Below are 18,430 nucleotides of genomic sequence, written 5' to 3' on the forward strand. Positions count from 1 at the left end.
TCAGGTACTAAACAGAGGCAAGTTCCAGTTGGTGTAAATCCACTGAATTTTAAATCAATAAGCTTAACTGCTGTGGGCCTAATGCTGCTGTAATTCCGTTGATAGTTATAGAAGACAAAATTCCTCAGATAAAGCAAAAAAAGACATTCATTCCTCAGCCACAATATTGCAATACACATTTTTAGGTTAGGTAATGCCCCCATTGAACAGAATGGTTTCTTCAAAGTTAACATAAGGAAAAAGGGTAAAAATATGGTTAAAATTAAATTTGAGCAATACATATGCTTCAAGGTAGAGGCAATTATTTGTTTGATATGCTCTGATTAGGACCTATAGGACATTTATTTTAGAAATGTATGTGTGTTTGATGGGAAATAGTTGCCTAAGGTGAAGGACATTGGCTTAAGGAGTTTCCCTTTAAAGGTCTTTTAATCAGACAAGTGGTGAGTGATTAGGTGGTGCAGTGGTTAGCACTACTGACCCACAGACACAACACCCTGGGTTTGAATTCCACAGCTGGTTGTTTTCTGTGTGAATGTTGCATGTTCTTCCAGCATCTGCATGGGTTTGCCTGCAAGTACTCCAATTTTCCACCCATTTCCCGACGGACATACACATTAGTAATGAAATCTGGCCCCTGTGGCGGAGATGCGTGGACGTGTATTCCCTGCCATGGACCTCACCTTGTTTCCTGCCTTGTGGTACAGTGCTGCCAGGATTGTGTCTTAAGCCACCCTATGCCCCTGAATTGGATTAACATATCGACTGCTGGACATTTTATTACCAAGATGGTGCTGTTGGCCTATGCATGTATGATAAATACATCAAAAATGTAAAGAAATATATTAGAAAGCAATACATACAATACAACAGTTTCTCCGTTCGGATGTGTTGCTGTTGTCTTCAAAGCCTTAGATCTGCCAGGATTGTCACCCCTGTAGGAGAGCGCATTGCAGGCTGCTAAAGACGGGGCGATTTCTTGACTGCTTGGGGTGTGAAGGTAGTAAGTGATTTACGTTCAGCTTAGGATTTAACAACAAATGAAGACATGTGTGGAATTGGCAGGATGTTGATGTGATTTGAATGTTTAAGTTATTCTTTTAGCCACATTTTAATGCTAGAAATTGACAGTATTTTCATGTTGGAATTACAAAAAACAGCCGAGCCAAGCTTTATTGAAGAGCATTGTTAAATAATAAATTGAATTGTATTAAAATGGAGGCTAAAATATTCACACCCTTTCCATTTTGTACACATTTTTTTGTACATTTAGCTTTATGCTAAACTCATTTAAAATATATATTTTACCCTCAAAAAGCAACTCTCAGTTCTCCAGAATATCAAAGTGAAAACAGGACTTTAGGAAGTATTAAATACGAAAGAGTGAAGTATCCCCTTGACACAAGCATTCTGACCTTTCCTCGATACTTTATTGAAGCACCGTTGGCAGCCATTATAGGTTTGAGTCTTCTTAGGTCTGACGCTGAAAGCTTCGCTCGCCTGGATTTGGAGATGTTCTCTCATTCTTCTCTACAGATCCTCTCAAGCTATGCCAGGTTAGATAAAGGTCCAACCAGGTTGCACCTCAGATTGTCCAGGAGCTCAGTGATGCCCTGGTCCAAATCTAGGAGGAGATACCCCAGGACTCCATCCCTCATCTCATTAGAAGCATGCCCCCCCGACATTGTCAGGCTAACATACAAGCACATGGGGGGCATACAAACTACTGAGTATGATTTGAAGTTGCTGCAATGAAATTTTGGCAAAATGGACTCACCTGCCGCTGCAACATTATTTCAATTTGATTTTCGGGGTGTCTTTCAATTCAGCCCTCTGTTGGTTGATCATCTTCATTTCCATCAAACGATGTGGCATCCTTTCATTCCTTAAACATTACCATATCAGTCCATACCAGTAGAGATAGCCAGCAGGATTTTTTTTTCCCATTGAGATGTGATGTGTTTTCAAAGAGTTCCTTTAATTTTATTGAGCAGTTTACATAAAGATATAAATAGATAACACACTGTGGCTTTAACACACACCAGAATGACTATAAAGCAAGCAAATTAAAAGGAAAAGAAAGAAAACTTCAGACTTGGCTGTCCCAGTCCCTGCGAGGCCTTGTCCAGGCGTCTTGCTGTTGGTATTAATGAGCTCCAGTATGATAATCCAGTGCATGGATTTTAATTCAGATCTGAGATGTCGTGGTTACATTTTTTAAAAACTAGGGGGATTCGCCCCCTACTCGCTTCACTCGCCAATCCCCGTTTTTGTTTTTCCCGGATACACACTTTAAAGATTTTCTTTTTCTTTGAATTGTTGCTATTTCATTAGTTTCACTTTTATTTCAGAACTTCTGCAAAAACAATTGTTGGAATCTTTTGAGTCCCAATGTGCTGAATCTTTTTAATGAGGTCTGTGAGACGCGTGTGTGTAATGACTTTGTACCCTAATTCAGGATAGGCTTCTCTGTTTGGAATTTCCGTAAGAACAAAGCGATCGACATTATCAGCAGTTAATATTTTTTTGGCAAAGTAAGCAATAAATGTATGTGAGGTAAACTCTGTTTTTGAAATTCTCTGACTTAAACTTCAAAGCCTTACAATATATACATACTTCTGACATATCAGCTATATCCATATATTCGATCTCTATTCGCCTTTTCGTTATTTCTCTCTTTCTTTGCGTTAATGCGATCTTTACTTTCTTTGTTTTGACACTGTCATTTTTTTCTGCTGCTTTCATATTCTTTATCTTGCTCTGCATGTGTTTCTACGAGACTTTTGAATTCCAGCTTTCATTGTCTCTAACCTGCTCTGCATGTGTTTGTCCCTCTTTATGACGCTTTACTTTGTTTTCTACTCTTTGTCTTTTATTTCTGACCTTGCTTTGTCCTGCTTTAGTTTCAATGATAACTGGTCCGTGGTGATTATTTTCCCTTTTTCGAGTAATAACTTTTGTTTCTTTGTGCTACTGTGATCTTTACTTTCTTTTTTTTATACTTTCTAATCTTCCTACTTTCAAATTCTTTAACTTTCTCCACATGTGTATCGCACCAACATTTTTTTTTTTGAGCCTTTCGAATTCCACTGCTTTCATAATCTCTCTGCATGTGTAATAGCACCAACGTCTGGATTGGACTTTTTTTTTTTCAATTTCACTTCTTCCGGGCTGATAATTACTTTCCTTATCTTCTGAATTTGCACCTTGATTATTCTTTTTCTTTTTTGTCTCTCCAATGCTTTTAGTCTCCTTTCTCCACGCTGCTTTCTTCTTCATTTATTCACGTATTGTTCTTATATGCCTTATATGCACTGACAGCCCTGGATCTGTGTCTGCTCAAAGCCAAAACACAACTGAGTGTGTTGCTGCCCGTACTCTTATTTGGTTGTAAGTAGGACGTGTCTTGCAAGAATCTCATGTTCTACGTCATCGCGAGACGGTCCTGGGTCAATCTCTTGGCACAAAATCTCATGTTGGCGGAGTGGTGGCTCTGAGGCTAGGGATCTGCATTGGTAATCGGAAGGTTGCTGGTTCTAATCCAGTAAATGCCAAAAGGGACTCTGCTCTGTTGGGCCCTTGAGGAAGTCCCTTAACCTGCAATCGCTGAGCGCTTTGAGTAGTGAGAAAAGGGCTATATTAATGTAAAAAATGATAAAGAATTATTATACAATACAATACAGTTTATTTTTGTATAGCCCAAAATCACACAGGAAGTGCCGCAATGGGCTTTAACAGGCCCTGCCTTTTGACAGCCCCCCAGCCTTGACTCTCTGAAAAGACAAGGAAAAACTCCCAAAAAAACCCTTTTAGGGAAAAATGGAAGAAACCTCGGGAAAGGCAGTTCAAAGAGAGACCCCTTTCCAGGTAGGTTGGGCGTGCAGTGGGTGTCAAAAGTAGGGGGTCAATACAACACAATACACAGAACAGAACAATTCCTTAAGACAGCATAATAATAAAAATTTTAGAAGTACGGTTTAACAGTAGATGATATGACATAATTAGGTTTGGATATGTTTAAGGTCCCTGCGAGACGCTCCGTGGCCAATCTCTTTAGTCTCTCAGGTCTTTTAAGTGTCTTCCATGATCTTAACATGAAGATCACGTCTTGTCGCCCTGCTGTTTCTCTCCAGAATTTTTTTTTATAATGGAAAGATGTGTGGTGATCTCGTGGAACAACCCAATTGAAGAAGATAACAGTGTTTGTTCACACCTTGTTTCTGGTTGAGAAGGGGTTCAAGCTTTGAAGACCCAAAAGTTCAAAAAGCGTTGGTCCTCCACTGTCCACTAGACCAAATTGCTCTATTACAGGGGTCCTCAATCCCAGTCCTGGAGGGCCGCGGCGGCTGCAGGTTTTTGTTCTAACCCGGTTACTTAAATAGAAAGCAATTCTTGCCAATAATTTAATTTCATGGCTTGTTAGTGCTCTGCCATGTCATATCTTAGATTTTCTTCCCCTTTCTAATGATATCAATCAATGATAAAATGGAGGAGTAATTCTCAGTCCTTCACTTTTTTCTCTTCATTTTCCTTCCAAGTATTTAATTAAACCCAATAGTGCAAGATAAATCCACAGAGGGGTGTAAATGGTAACAAGCTCAGTGGAGAAATGCTGGTCTCTTTTGTCATCTGCATCTTCTTGCTGATTAGGATCAATTAAAAACCAAGAATACAGCTGTTTAAGACTAAAATAAGTAACAAGGGTTCAAAATCTTAATGGGTGAGGCAACTCAAGTGAAGCAGAAGTGTCACTTGAGCAATAAGCGCTTCTCATATAAGCAACTGGGTTGGAGCGAAACCCTGCAGCCACTGCGGCCCTCCAGGACCGTGACTGAGGACCCCTGCTCTAATCCAGCTGGGAAGATCTATAAGATTAAATTACTGATCATTTCGGTTACCCTGAGCCAGTCACTTAACCTTATGATAAGACCCTTTTCTGTAAAATTGTGTTGCGTTGTTGCTTTGTGCTCTACATGTGAAGTTTTATGAGAATGGTGATCATCAAGATGTATATAATTAATAGATGTGGCGTAACATGATTAGCTGCTGAAGCCAGATTTCAACCATTATTGGACAGTTTAATTGTAGCATATGCCTTTAATTAAAAGGAAATTAACATTTCTTGGAGAAACAAAAAAAGGAACAAAAAGTCTGTGATTAAAAGAAAAACAAAACTTATTATGGTCCTTTGTTTTTAGCCAACAACAGGTCAATCAACTCAATAAGTCTTTTCCAGTGGGCCATTTTAATGAAAACCTGCTTATTGTTTTAAAACCTGTAGTCTTCCAATCATTTTCGGCTAAAAACTAATAAAAAAGTTTTTAAAAAAAAAAGTGCGAGTTGGCTGTCAAAATAGTTTTTAGACATATTGTACGTGTTTAGTATACGCAGTCCTATGGATTACACAATGGAGAATGCTTTCTCTTAAGATTCCCCAGAGGCCCTGAGCAGTACTCGAGACTTATTTGTGTTCTTTTAACTATAAGGAGCTGGGCTTGATTGAAAACGATAAAGCTGTCTGCTTCGGTAATTAAATCCTCGCATTCGGCCGTCTGTGACGTCTCAAGTTATAATTATTCTCATTGTTCAAAGAGTCCCATTTTATCATCTTTGCAGCCTTATTTTGCTCTTTATTTCATTCCTTTTTTTTTTTGATTATGACATCAATGGCCACCCAAGCCGCGTTCACAGAAACACACTCTGAAAACTAAATGAAACAACACCTCTTGATTATTAGAAGGCTGAAAGAGGCCTTTTTTTTTTTTTGAGTTCTGCCCAATGTAAACAAAGAATATCTCTAAATTGTTTCATTAAAATGAGGCACCCAAGAATTTTGGAGCCTGCCTATTTGCATTCCTATCTAGGAAAAACATTTGTTTTAATTAACGCTCGATTGCAAGTTGGGCCTTTTCATGTAAGCGCACTTAAAAATAGGCCGAATAACAAGAGCGTTACGAGATCCTTAAAAATAATAAGACCAAAAATAATAATACTCCCTTAATAAGGAAGAGGAAAGGGAGGGAGTGCTAAAGCTCAACGTGTGTGCTGTCACACATGAAATTATGAATGCTGAAGAAAACAAGAACGATATCTTTTTTTGTAGTTCCTACTAAAACATTTATTCTAATTGAAGGTTGTTGATGTCACTTGTTTCTATTACAGTTAACTGTTAAACATGAGTAACGGTGAGCTGGCTGTGAAAAAGTCTTCATTATTTGAAGAGGTAGGGTGGTCTCCATGACTCACTTTCCTATATCCAAGCCAAGTTATTTAATATAAAAAGTGTGGTCTACTTGTACGGGCCTAAAAATTATAAGAAGTGCCCACAATATGGACCCAGAAAGAGCCAAATGTAGAATCACAATGTCGACCCATGAAGTGGCGTCAACTTATGAAGTCTCTCTCTCAAACATTCCCACATCTCCATTGTCATTTCACTGCTCTCACCCCAAAGATGTTATTCCACCTTCCCCTAAAATTATATAGTCATCTGGAATAATTTTTCTTTGTTCGTGTTTGTCTGATTTATGTGATGACAATTAGGAAGAATATGCCTCTAATCTTCTGCCAGGCATGAGCCTTAAACATCCCACAAATAGATTTTGGTACTAATTGTTCATTATCACTTGTATCAGGTCAACACGCTAGTAGCCTCCAGGTTATTATTATTCATATCGCCTTAGACATTTTCATTTTCAGCAACAAATGGATTACATCTTAAAAATGTTATGGTGAGTAAGAGGAAGGAAAATTATTATATAAAATAGTGAGCCCATCATGGCTTCCTTAATAAAAACAAGTCTTAATTAGTGTAAGCTACCCTAATTTGGGGTGTTCATAAGAAATGGAAAGATTACTCCATCTGGTAGATGTACATCTTGTGAGACACTAGGGGTCGCTGTTGCCCCTTTTAACCCCAAAAGACAGACACTCATGACACAAAGTAAAAGCAATAAGAAGCGATTAATACAATAAGAAACGTTTTAATCCTTTCTCTTCTTAGTAACAGTGCCTGAAGCACCACAGCCACAATTTCACAGTTAATCAATACAATAATTACAATTCTCTCTCTTTTCTATTCTCCTCCACACCTCCCAGTAAGCACTGTTTACCTCCACCCAACTCTGGCTCTCTTGCTGGGTCTTCAGCAGTCCTTTATATAGTTCTTGACCCGGAAGTGCTTCTGTTCTTCCTCCCACGTGATTTGCCAGCACTTATGGGTCAGATGGAGAAATCAAGTTTTTTGTCAGCCTGGAAGTACTTCTGGATTTCTGTCCTCATGACTCAGCTGTACTTCCGGGCTATAAGGAAAGAACAACTACCCCTGTCCTTCCATAGCATCCCCTGGTGGCACACATGGCACCCAAAAGGCTGAGATAGAGAACTCCAAGTCCAAGGAGGCCCTGTGGGAATCTGGGGCACCACTATACTCCAGGGGAGCTGCCATCTAGCGTGTTGGGGGAGGCAGTATCCAAAAGTAGCTGCCTTTCCCCATCCATTCATTCTCGGGGCATCCACCACAATCCATATATATATTGTCACAAGAACGGGACATGGACAGATAAAAGTTTGGGGCAGCCACCCGTATAATGTGGTATCCTGGCTGCAAAAGTCGTTTCAACAAATAATCAGCACTGAAGTGCATTCAACTGAGTCCAAAACAAGACTGAGGAAACAAAGGAAAAGGGGCAGGTTTTAAAGGGGGAGACAGGAAGTGAGGTCATATGGATCCGGCACGTGGTCTTCCACCATTGGTTCATAGCCGGACGTGACATCAGAGGAACTGGAGCTGGTGTGGCCGACTTCCATTGGCTCAGTCCCGGAAGTGATGTCAGGAGAGCCAGGTGAAATCCCCCGGGGATGGTCTACAGGCAAGGGAGAAAAAGAGTCAGTGCACTCTGCCACACCCCGGCATGCCTCCGAACTGCCTTCACTCAAGCCCTTTAGCTGCCTCCCATGCGCACGTGTGTGACAATATATATATATATATATTAAATCTAACGTTTGTCTGTCTGCTTTTCACAAGAAAACTACTGCATGGATTTAGATCCATTTTCTTCTATGATTTGCTTGAACATTCCGGTTGATTTTGCGACTTCTCTCATCACGCTAAATATCATAGTTCACTTGCGGCACCGATTTATTCACGCAAATCCAAGACAGAGGCTGCAGACCGAGGGGAGGGGGAAGAGGAACCTCAGGAGTAAGTAGCCAGGCCTTTGGAGGTGCACATTGCCTCCGCTTAGTTAGCGATATCTGTTTGTTCAGCAGACATTATCATCTAGAGACTGTTAAGGAGTAACGAGATCAGAGCTCCATGTGTTTTAGAGGGTAGCTGATCATATCACGGCCACGTGCGCTTCTCTCCATGTGGGGGATGCTCTCCCGTCAGAGCTGAACACGATCAGATACAGTGCTAATGTTTGACGTTTGAGCATACCTACCTTCCGCATGCCCAGAATTAGTTTTTATTTTTTTTTTAATGATTTGTAAAATATTTCCTCCCACAGTCCAATGACACGCAGGTTAGGTGTATTGGCGATCCTAAATTGTCCCTAGTGTGTGCTTGGTGTGTGGGTGTGCCCTGCGGTGGGCTGGCGCCCTACCCAGGGTTTGTTTCCAGCCTTGTGCCCTGTGTTGGCTGGCATTGGCTCCAGCGGACCCCCGTGACCCTGTGGTTGGGATATAGCGGGTTGGATAATGGATGGATGGATGGATTTTTAAAGTTTGTCCTTTTTCACTACTATGTGGGCAGAGCCGTGGGGGACAGCTTGCAATAAATAAGAATACTTGTGTCAAATATTTGAAATAATAAAACTCTGCTTCAATTTAAATGTTGGAGGTTTAAATATTCTCGACTGTAATCAAAATTGATCATTTTTCACCCGCTTCTGGGGGTCTTTAAAGAGCTAGATCTCTAGTGAAGAATCAAAAATCAAAAATGACATCATATTCCTAATTACTGACCCTAAAATAGTCTTAAACGATACCCTGTATGCTTAGATATGAACACTGTCATTTTAAACCGTCTACTAGAGTCTCTTAGAAGGCTAGGACCACCGGTAAAGAATCAAATATCACAAATCTTTTCATTTTCATGATATAGGCTTGAAACAGCATAAAATGACACCCCACATGCCTATGTTACTGATCCCCATTTTTTTAAAAGATTTTGTGAAAATGGGTAACTTTGACCCCTTGTGTCCCATTAGGGGATGAACCACTGGGGTCAATTGATAAGGCATACAAAACTTCAAGTCCTTCTGGTCATTTTTGCAGAAGACATGTGTTGGTTTACTCTTCTTTATAAGGGTGTCATTTCCTGCACAAAATACGGTCCAAAACTGGCCTTAAAATGAGAGTCTGTTTGGGTCTACTTGGCCAAAAATAGGAGGCAACCCCAAAAAGCTTGATGTCTTGCATAACTAGAAATCAAGATGAGTCAGATATATTGTACATGTTGTAGACACCAGGGGGTGCACAAGCTCCCCACCAGACACAGACAGACACAAGGCATAAGTCCTGCAACACACAGGCTTTATTTCTGTGGGAAACGCTTTTCAACGTTTCCCACCTACACAGCACAGCTACAAAAGCACAATGATAAAAGCAACACACAGCAACGCCTTTCTCTTCTTCTCTCTGTCTCTGTCTCTCATTCTGCCTCCACTCCGAGTACAGCAAACATCATTCCTCTTCCTCCCGATTATAACTTCCAGAGTAGTGGCAGGAAGCTCCTTTTAAGTACTTCTGGTGTCCCAAAGGCTTGGCACCAGAACACTTCTGGGTAAGGCTGGAGCTTCATGAAGTAGGGCTCTCTAGTCCCAGCAGCACCCCATGGTAGTACCCAACAGGGCTGAGTCAAAGAACCCCAGTTCCCATGATGACCTTTGAGAAACCGCGGTACTGCTGCCACCCAAGGTGGCTCCTATCTGGCATTCTGGGGAAGGCAGTGCCCTAAGGAAGCGGCCTTCCCCATCTTTCCACCTCATGGGTGTCCTGGCCAGTTAAGGCTACTGGCCATCCCTTACAATATACACACACTACTGGTCAAAAGTTTTAGAACACCTCAGTTTTTCCAGTTTTTCTTCACATTTAATCAGTTAAAATACATTGACTGACATAAAATGGTGAAAAGGTAAGCAGTGAACTGCCTGAGGTTTTAGTTTAAAGGTTAGTTTAGCAAAAACTGAAAAAGGAAATTTTAGAATATTACAAATGGGCCTTCTTCAGGGAACAACAACAACAACAACATTTATTTCTATAGCACATCTTCATACAAGTAATGTCGCTCAAAGTGCTTTACATGATGAAGAAAGAGAAAAAAGACAAAGTAAGAATTAAAATAAGACAAAACTCATTAATATACAGTAGAATTAAAGTAAGGTCCGATGGCCAGGGAGGACAGAAAAAAAAAAAAAAAAAAAAAAATACAGACGGCTGAAGGAAAAATAAAATCTGCAGGGGTTCAGAGGCCACGAGACCACCCAGTCCCCTCTAGGCATTCTACCTAACATAAATGATCCGTCCTCATTGTATTCAGGGTTCTCATGGAAGGACTTGATGATGGCGGTCATGTCGACTTCTGGCCTTTAATCCATCAATGTAGGAATATCACGGTGCTTTGATTAGGCGGTGGTGGCACAGGTCGGCACCACAGAAAACCGGGAAAAGAACAGAAGAGAGAGTAGGGGTTAGTATGGATTTTGGAGCCACCGTGAATGATAATGATAATTAATTGAATATAGAGAGCATCAGGATTAAACTAAAACGAAGTTATGAGAAGGCCATGTTGAAGTAATGTGTTTTTTAGCAGTTTTTTTTAAAGTTCTCCACTGTATTAGCCTGGCAAATTCCTATTGGCAGGCTATTCCAGATTTTAGGTGCATAACTAATGGGTTACAAACTACAGATGTTCTGCAGCAATTCAAGTAAATGAAGCCTTGCAAGTTGAAGCAAACAATTTGCACAGGTGTCCCAACTTCTGCTGATTACTTAAAAATCCTCTGTCTGTTGTAAAGCAGAATTGGAACCGACTGTGTTACTACACCCTGTTACTACACCCTCTGAAGTACAGCTTGGACAATACTGGAGTGATAATGGCAAGAAAGTAACAATTCACAAATGAAATGAGACCGAGTGTCATTACCCTTAAAAGTGTAGGCCTTTTGTTTAGAGAAAGTGTCAGAGAGTCCAGTGGTGTCCGACAAAGGCAATTGGAAACTGGCAGAAACTCCAGGAGATATGGCAGGGCCAAAGTCACGGGCCAATCAGAAGACAAGTTTCTGAGGGTCACCAGCTTGTTTGATGGGCATCTCACTACACAACAACTTCAAGCATCGCTTAACAGTGGTCAAAGAAAAGCAAGTGTCAGTTTCTACTGTGAAGAGGAGACTTTGTCCAGTCTGCAGTAATTCACAGTCGGCATTTTAAGGACCTAGTAGAAACGGAGACTTGCTTTGTTCAACCACAATTCAGCTGTGCTCAAAGCTGTTCCTGAAGCTATTGTGCCGTGAGGTGCCTGTTCTAGCGTCACCAATGACTCTCCGAAGTCCACAGTACAAACAGATTTGTAAGATGGCAGCAGTGCATGTGGTCAACCAATCAGCACAGTTCATCACCTAAACCCCGCCCATCATAATTCCTGATTGAGTGAAAAGTACATTCCCTGGCATAAGAGCTAAACACAGTACCAGGAACTACAAATGGACCGAAGTCCTGTGGTGGGAATGTTACTAAAGTTCCTGAGTTTCTAAAAAGTTGTTGGTTTCTGAAAATAAGTTACTACAGTGGGAAAGCACAAACCTGTTTTGAAACTGGATATAAATTTTATTTTTTACATTTCCAATTCTGGTTGCAGATTATAAACAACTTTAATATTCTTTTCCCTCAGAATGCTTCAAAATAATCAGCTGCAACAGCTTCCAGATGAAGTGCCATGGGACCTTCCAAACCTCCAGTCCTTGTAAGTGTTTGCTCCTCTGTTTTATTAAAGCTCAGTTCCACTCCCAAAGTGGTGTATAATTAAAAGTTAAATAGGAATGTATGGACAACATCAGACATACGTCGTTTTTCTTTCGTCCTCTTTTACTTTCTCGTATACAAAATATAGGGAATGCATTGTAATCGTCCAAAGATTTGATGTCGAGATTTTGATGAATCTCAACCTTTTTGAACTCCTTTTTGAAATAGTATTTTTGGAATTATGTGTGTGTGTAAACACAATAACTTGAGTACACTTTCAACCAAATTTTTCATCCAAGGATTAGGTACAAAAGGTAAAATTGTGTCAACTTTTGGGCTATTTCCGCTAACTAAAAATGATACGTTACCGATTTATTCAACTTTAATTTTATAATAATTGTTCAATATATTATTCATTTAGTTTGATTTGTTATTGATGGTTCTTTAATGAACATAATATAAAAATATAATCATTGTCTTGTGGTTTACTCCTCAAATATCCAGTCCTATACCTGAGTATACAAGAAAGTCGAGGGGAGAGCAATCTGATTTTTCTTACAATAAAGTTGTCAGTTTTTAAAATTTTATTTAAGATGTTATAATTTAGAAAAACTAATTATTAGCTATTCATTTTCTTTGTGTGATGAGAGCTGATACATCATACTTAGCATGCACAGGCAGAGCTCTAAAGAAGTGAAATAATTGATTTGAAAGTATGAAAGTGGGAGTGAAGGTACAAGTAAAGAGTCGCCTTTTAAAGTGTTTGTGCCCATCGATGCCTCTGTCTGTGACTTCTATGAAAAATATTTACTCAGTGTAAATCATCGGTTCATATCAAAGCACACACTTAAAGCAATCGATCTGCTCAAAGCCACTCCACTGTAATGATGGCGTTCTTTTAGAAGATATTTTTATGCAGTATTTACTGTATGCCTTGTACACTAAACTGTTAGATCAAAAGAAATGTAATATATTATAAGAAAGTGTTTTAGTACACAAAGTCTTTTTGGTTAGCTGAATAATTAGTGTGGCCACAAGGGAGCACCACTGAAGCTGTAATGCCAAACACAACTCCACCAAACACAGTTTAGGGATAAAATAAAAGGTTTTTATTACCTAGAGACACGCTCATGGAGTTTATAACAATTGTTAAGATAGCTCCTTCCACTCCTCCACGTGAGTTTTGCCCTCTACCTCCCAACACTGACTCAGATGTAAGAGGCGATGTGACTCCTTTTGGGTCGGACCTGGGGACACTTCTGGTGTTGTGACATTGCATACCGCAAGTCCTTCTGGGTCATAAAGAAACTCCCCAAAAATACAACAACAACAACAACAACATTTATTTCTATAGCACATTTTCATATAAACAGTAGCTCAAAGTGCTTTACATATTAAAGAATAGAAAAATGAAAGACACAATTATAAAACAAAATAAATCAACATTAATTAACATCGAATAAGAGTTCAATGGCCAGGGGGGACAGAAAAAACAAAAAAACTCCAGACGGCTGGAGAAAAAATAAAATCTGTAGGGAAATAGGGAGGTCCATTCTTCACAGAGTCCCCATGAGGCACCCAAGTAGGGCCCCCTTTGCATATTTCAATACCAATACTTCCACTTTATTCATATTTGAAAAGTTTTCTCTTACTAATTGTAAAGTTTGATCTTACATAACACATCTGCTTCTATACTTAGCAGAGACAAGGCATTCAGCCTGCCTCTGTTAACTATTTTTAATATTGTATATTGCCTCCAACTCTGCATTAAGACAGACAGAGGATTTTTTTAAGTAATCAACAGAAGGCGGGACACCTGTACAAATTGTTTGCTTCATTTACTTGAATTGCTGCAAAGCATCTGTAGTTTGTAACCAATTAGTTGTTCCCTGATGAAGACCCATTTGCAATATTATGAAAGTTCTTTTTTTTCAGTTTCTACTATCCTAAGCTTTAAATTTAAACCACTGGCAGTTTATCTCTTACCTTTTTACCATCTGAGGCCGCTCATTACATTTAAACTGATTAAATTTGAAGAAAAACTGGAAGAACTGAGGTGTTTCAAAATTTTTGACTGTTAGTCTATTAAGTCAGTCATTATCCAACCTGATATATCCTAACACAGGGTCACAGGAGCCAATCCCAGCCAACACAGGGACAAATCCTGGGCAGGGTGCAAGCCCACCGCAGGGCACACACACGCCAGGGACAATTTAGGATCGCCAATGCACCTAACCTGCATGTCTTTGGACTGTGGGAGAAATCCATGCAAAGTCCACGCAGGGAGTACCGGGAAGCGAACCCGGGTCTCCTAACTGGGAGACAGCAGTGTTACCACTGCGCCTATTAAGATTTTTTTTTTTTATTATTATTATTTAATATTGGATCCCTTTTTGTAAAACCTGGTTCAGCAGCACCATTTACAGGTTTGCACCATATGGTTCATGGTAGATTCAGCAATGGAAAATTTCTGTGGTGTCCCCGTTTCCTTGATGCCCTAAGCACGTGCTTAGTTTGCTTAATGGTTAATCCCGCCCAGTTGACAAGCGTCGTTCCTGATGATAGTTGCATTGTAGTTCGAAAAAGGAAGTTAAAATTGTGGTACTACTGCCAAGATCGCCAGCAGCAGTGATGAACAGTGTAACGTGCAGGTGTTGCAGCCAATTCAGTCCCCGCCTGGCAGAAATGTCAATCAAACCTCAAAATCAGTGACGTTTCACGATCAGCTCTTGCATAGAAATCAATACTGGGATCCATCATTCTTTACCGATCATTGCAAGGCCCAGATTCGAAATTCCGTTCTCTTAAATAAATAAATAAATAAATAAATAAATAAATAAATAAAAAGGTATTATTTACCTTTACGACCGCTCCGCCTGCAGCAAGGACCCCGCGAGAACGCGCATTTCTACGGCCCCATCCCAGGTGACAGCTGCGCGCGCAATGCTCGATTCCTTTCCTCATTTAGCACCTGAGCGCTAACTAATAAATGACCTACAAATGACAGCACGCTGCAATACACCGATTGCACCACAATAAAGTCGGACAACGCTGCTCACTTAATTTTAGCGAATCGCGACGCGTCGTTTCTCTTAGTTGCACCCCTAGGCTATAAACTATAAAGAGTGGAAATGCCAGACAGCTTATCTCCATTGAGCTAATTCTGTGAACAGGGGGTGAATGCTTATGTGATCAATAACTTTTTGCTTTATATTTAGAATTAATTTATATCTGTTTGCAGAGATCCGTTTTTACGTTGACATTGGCATTTTCTGTTGATTGGCGTCAGAAAAGCCAAATTCGATCCAATGGGATTCAATGTTGTGGCACAATAAAATGTAAAAACTACTAAGAGAGGGGCGAATACTTTTTATAAGCACCGTATCAAAGTAATGCCAGAGAACCTGATTATCGGCTAAGAATGTATTCTTTAAAGCACTCCTGTTACTTCCATCATGTTAAGGTCTTTATCCAGTCGGCTCCCAATGGGGTACACTAAATTATTTCAACAGACCGCAGTTTTTAAACAGCTGTTTCATTCTGGCAAAAGAAAAAATAAAACGCTTATTTTAATTTCCTCTAAACATTATACTTTGTTTTGCATAGTACCTTTCATGACAATCGTCATCCTTAAAAGCTTATTATGTGCACATAATATCAGGTACTGAAAAAATAAAGAGTCATATCAATGCTATATGACATCTCTGGGGTCACGCAGGGAGGCAAATATGAGATTTAAACTCCAAACGTATGATTTCATGTTTGGCCAGAACGCTGCACCACACTTTTATAAGCCTTGAATTTTGATTTCTTTCTTTTCCACAGTAACGGCTTTGTCTTTTTTCGTGCATTGTGTGATCATGAGAAAGTAAAGAATTGTTTTTTTTTTGTTTTTTTTTTAAGTAAACCTGAAGAATAAGTGCTTCTCTGTTCCTTGCACCTATTGTCCTTGTCCTTGACCTGACATTTAAAATGATATGCTATAATTAATCTCATTTTCACAGTCATTACTCTGTGAAACATGTCTGGAGGGTATGACCTCCACACAAACCTCTGCACCTCCCTCCGCCTGTCCCGTCTCCATCCCGCATCTCCTATTTGAATTGTGTAATCTTTGCCAAACTCATTTTTTCTTTGTTATCATTAACATAAGTAGTGATTCACGCTGCTTGGCCCAGTAACATTGTAACCTGGATAGTCCTCCAATATCAAGGCTAATAAAATAGAAGAGGGATTGGATTGCCCTTTAATTTAATCCGGCAGTGAGGTAACTTTTGGCAGCCTGCGGGAACAATGCTGAGACAGGAAGACTGAGTTATTTATATGGCTATTAAGGTTATCAATGCCTTTATTAGACTCATTTCACTGGGGAGGATCGGGTTCTGTATGCGTTGTACTTCACGGCAGGATAATACGGCAGGTGTTACATGACATTACAAGTGTCAAACACTGACTAATGCTCAGGTTTGTTTTCTAACACTTCTGCGGTGGACAGAATGAAACAAGCTTTTCAGCAGTTTATCTAGAGGAACAATGAGGCACAGACAGGGCTTTTTCCACCTCCACATAATTCATCATCTTACTCAGTGTGTCCTTTATTGCTACTGTTGTGCACCTGTGTCTGCTGGGTTGCCACAGCTTACATTCTGCTATTGCTGATCACATAAACTTAATACAATTGTGTCACTTTGGCAATCACAGATTAGGCTCTGACGTACCAAACAGAGTTTGCCAAAAGATCTATCAGTTGTGTCCAAATGAATAAAGTAGAAAACACATCTTCATATTGGATAAAATGTGAAAGGAACTAAGAACCAAACAGAAAAAAAAGACCACCTTAAAAAAATGATGTGTCTGTGTGTCTGTCCAGTAGTTATGTCTGTGTCATTCCAACAGATGGTGCATCTCTAACATTAACACTGCTTTTACGAATCCCATAGCAAATGGTATATAACAGAGACACATGCATTGCATTTGTCATTCAAGGAGATGACGCATCACAAATTTTTGTGATGCACCATCTGTTGAAATGACAAATGCAATGCATGTTATCGCTACGTGCATTACAAAAACATTCCAGCAGATGGTGTACTGTAAACATTATCGCTAAGAATAAAATTGCAAAACAAAGAAAAGCAAGGTCCACCTTAATGCAATGATAAATGCCTGTGTGTTTGTCTGTGTGTCCCTCCAGTTGCTACGACTCTGCCATTCCAACAGACGGTGCACCATAAGCATTAACACTGCTTTTATGAATCCCATAGCAAATTTCATATAACAGAGACACATCCATTGTATTTATAATTTAAGGAGATGACACATTATGAGACATAATACTGTTTATTACTACAAGTTTTTGTGATGCGCCATCAGTTGAAATGACAAATGCAATGCATGTTATCGCTACGTGCATTACAAAAACATTCCAACAGATGGTGTACTGTAAGCATTAACACTAAGAATAAAATTGCAAAACAAAGAAAGGCAAGGTCCACCTTAATGCAATGATAAATGCCTGTGTGTCCATCCAATTGCTACGACTCTGCCATTCCAACAGACGGTGCACCATAAGCATTAACACTGCTTTTACGAATCCCATAGCAAATTGCATATAACAGAGACACATGCATTGTATTTATAATTGAAGGAGATGACGCATTATGAGACATAATACTGTTTATTACTACAAGTTTTTGTGATGCGCCATCTGTTGAAATGACAACTGCAATGCATGTTATCGCTACGTGCTTTACAAAAACATTCCAACAGATGGTGTACTGTAAACATTATCACTAAGAATAAAATTACAAAACAAAGAAAAGCAAGGTCCACCTTAATGCAATGATAAATGCCTGTGTGTTTGTCTGTGTGTCCATCCAGTTGCTACGACTCTGTCATTCCAACAGATGGTGCACCACAAGCATTAACACTGCTTTTACGAATCTCATACCAAATGTCAGATAGCAGAGACATATGCATTGCAGGGTGGCAGAGTGGTACAGTGGTAGTGCTGCTGCCTCACAGAAAGGAGTAAAGGGTATGTTTCCTCGGCTCCTTCCTGTGTAGAGTTTGCATGTTCTCTTCCTGTCTTCGGAAATTTACTCTTTTTACTCCAGTTTCCTCTCACTGTCCAAAGAATGCAGGTTAGGTGAATTGGCAATACAGTACTTAATTGGTCCTTGTGTGTGTTTGGTGTGTGTGTGTGTGTGTGTGTCTGCCCAACAATGGACTGGCACCCTGTAGAGGGTTTGTCCTACCTTGCACCCTATGTCTGCTGGGATAGACTCCAGCACCCCCTGTTACCCTGGTCTGCACTAAGCAGCTTAGAAAGTGACTATGATTTGCATTGCATTTGTCATTCCAGCAGATGGTGCATCATGATACATAATGCAGTTTATTACTATTAATGTTTGTGATGTGCCTTCTGTTGAAATGAAAAATGCAATGCAAAAATAAAACCATTCCA

The 18,430-nt window shown here is 39.8% G+C and overlaps 1 protein-coding gene across 1 annotated transcript in view; it reads left to right on the top strand.

The window, feature by feature from the left end:
• LOC120526245 (leucine-rich repeat-containing G-protein coupled receptor 6) overlaps positions 1–18,430 on the top strand; it is a 410,078-nt gene that overhangs the window by 247,286 nt on the left and 144,362 nt on the right. Inside the window, exon 4 of the mRNA XM_039749315.1 lies at positions 11,894–11,965. Coding sequence (XP_039605249.1) covers positions 11,894–11,965 — 72 coding nt within the window. The remainder of the gene's footprint in view (positions 1–11,893; positions 11,966–18,430) is intronic.

This window comes from Polypterus senegalus, chromosome 3, assembly GCF_016835505.1.
Source record: "Polypterus senegalus isolate Bchr_013 chromosome 3, ASM1683550v1, whole genome shotgun sequence".
Lineage (NCBI taxonomy): Eukaryota > Metazoa > Chordata > Cladistia > Polypteriformes > Polypteridae > Polypterus > Polypterus senegalus.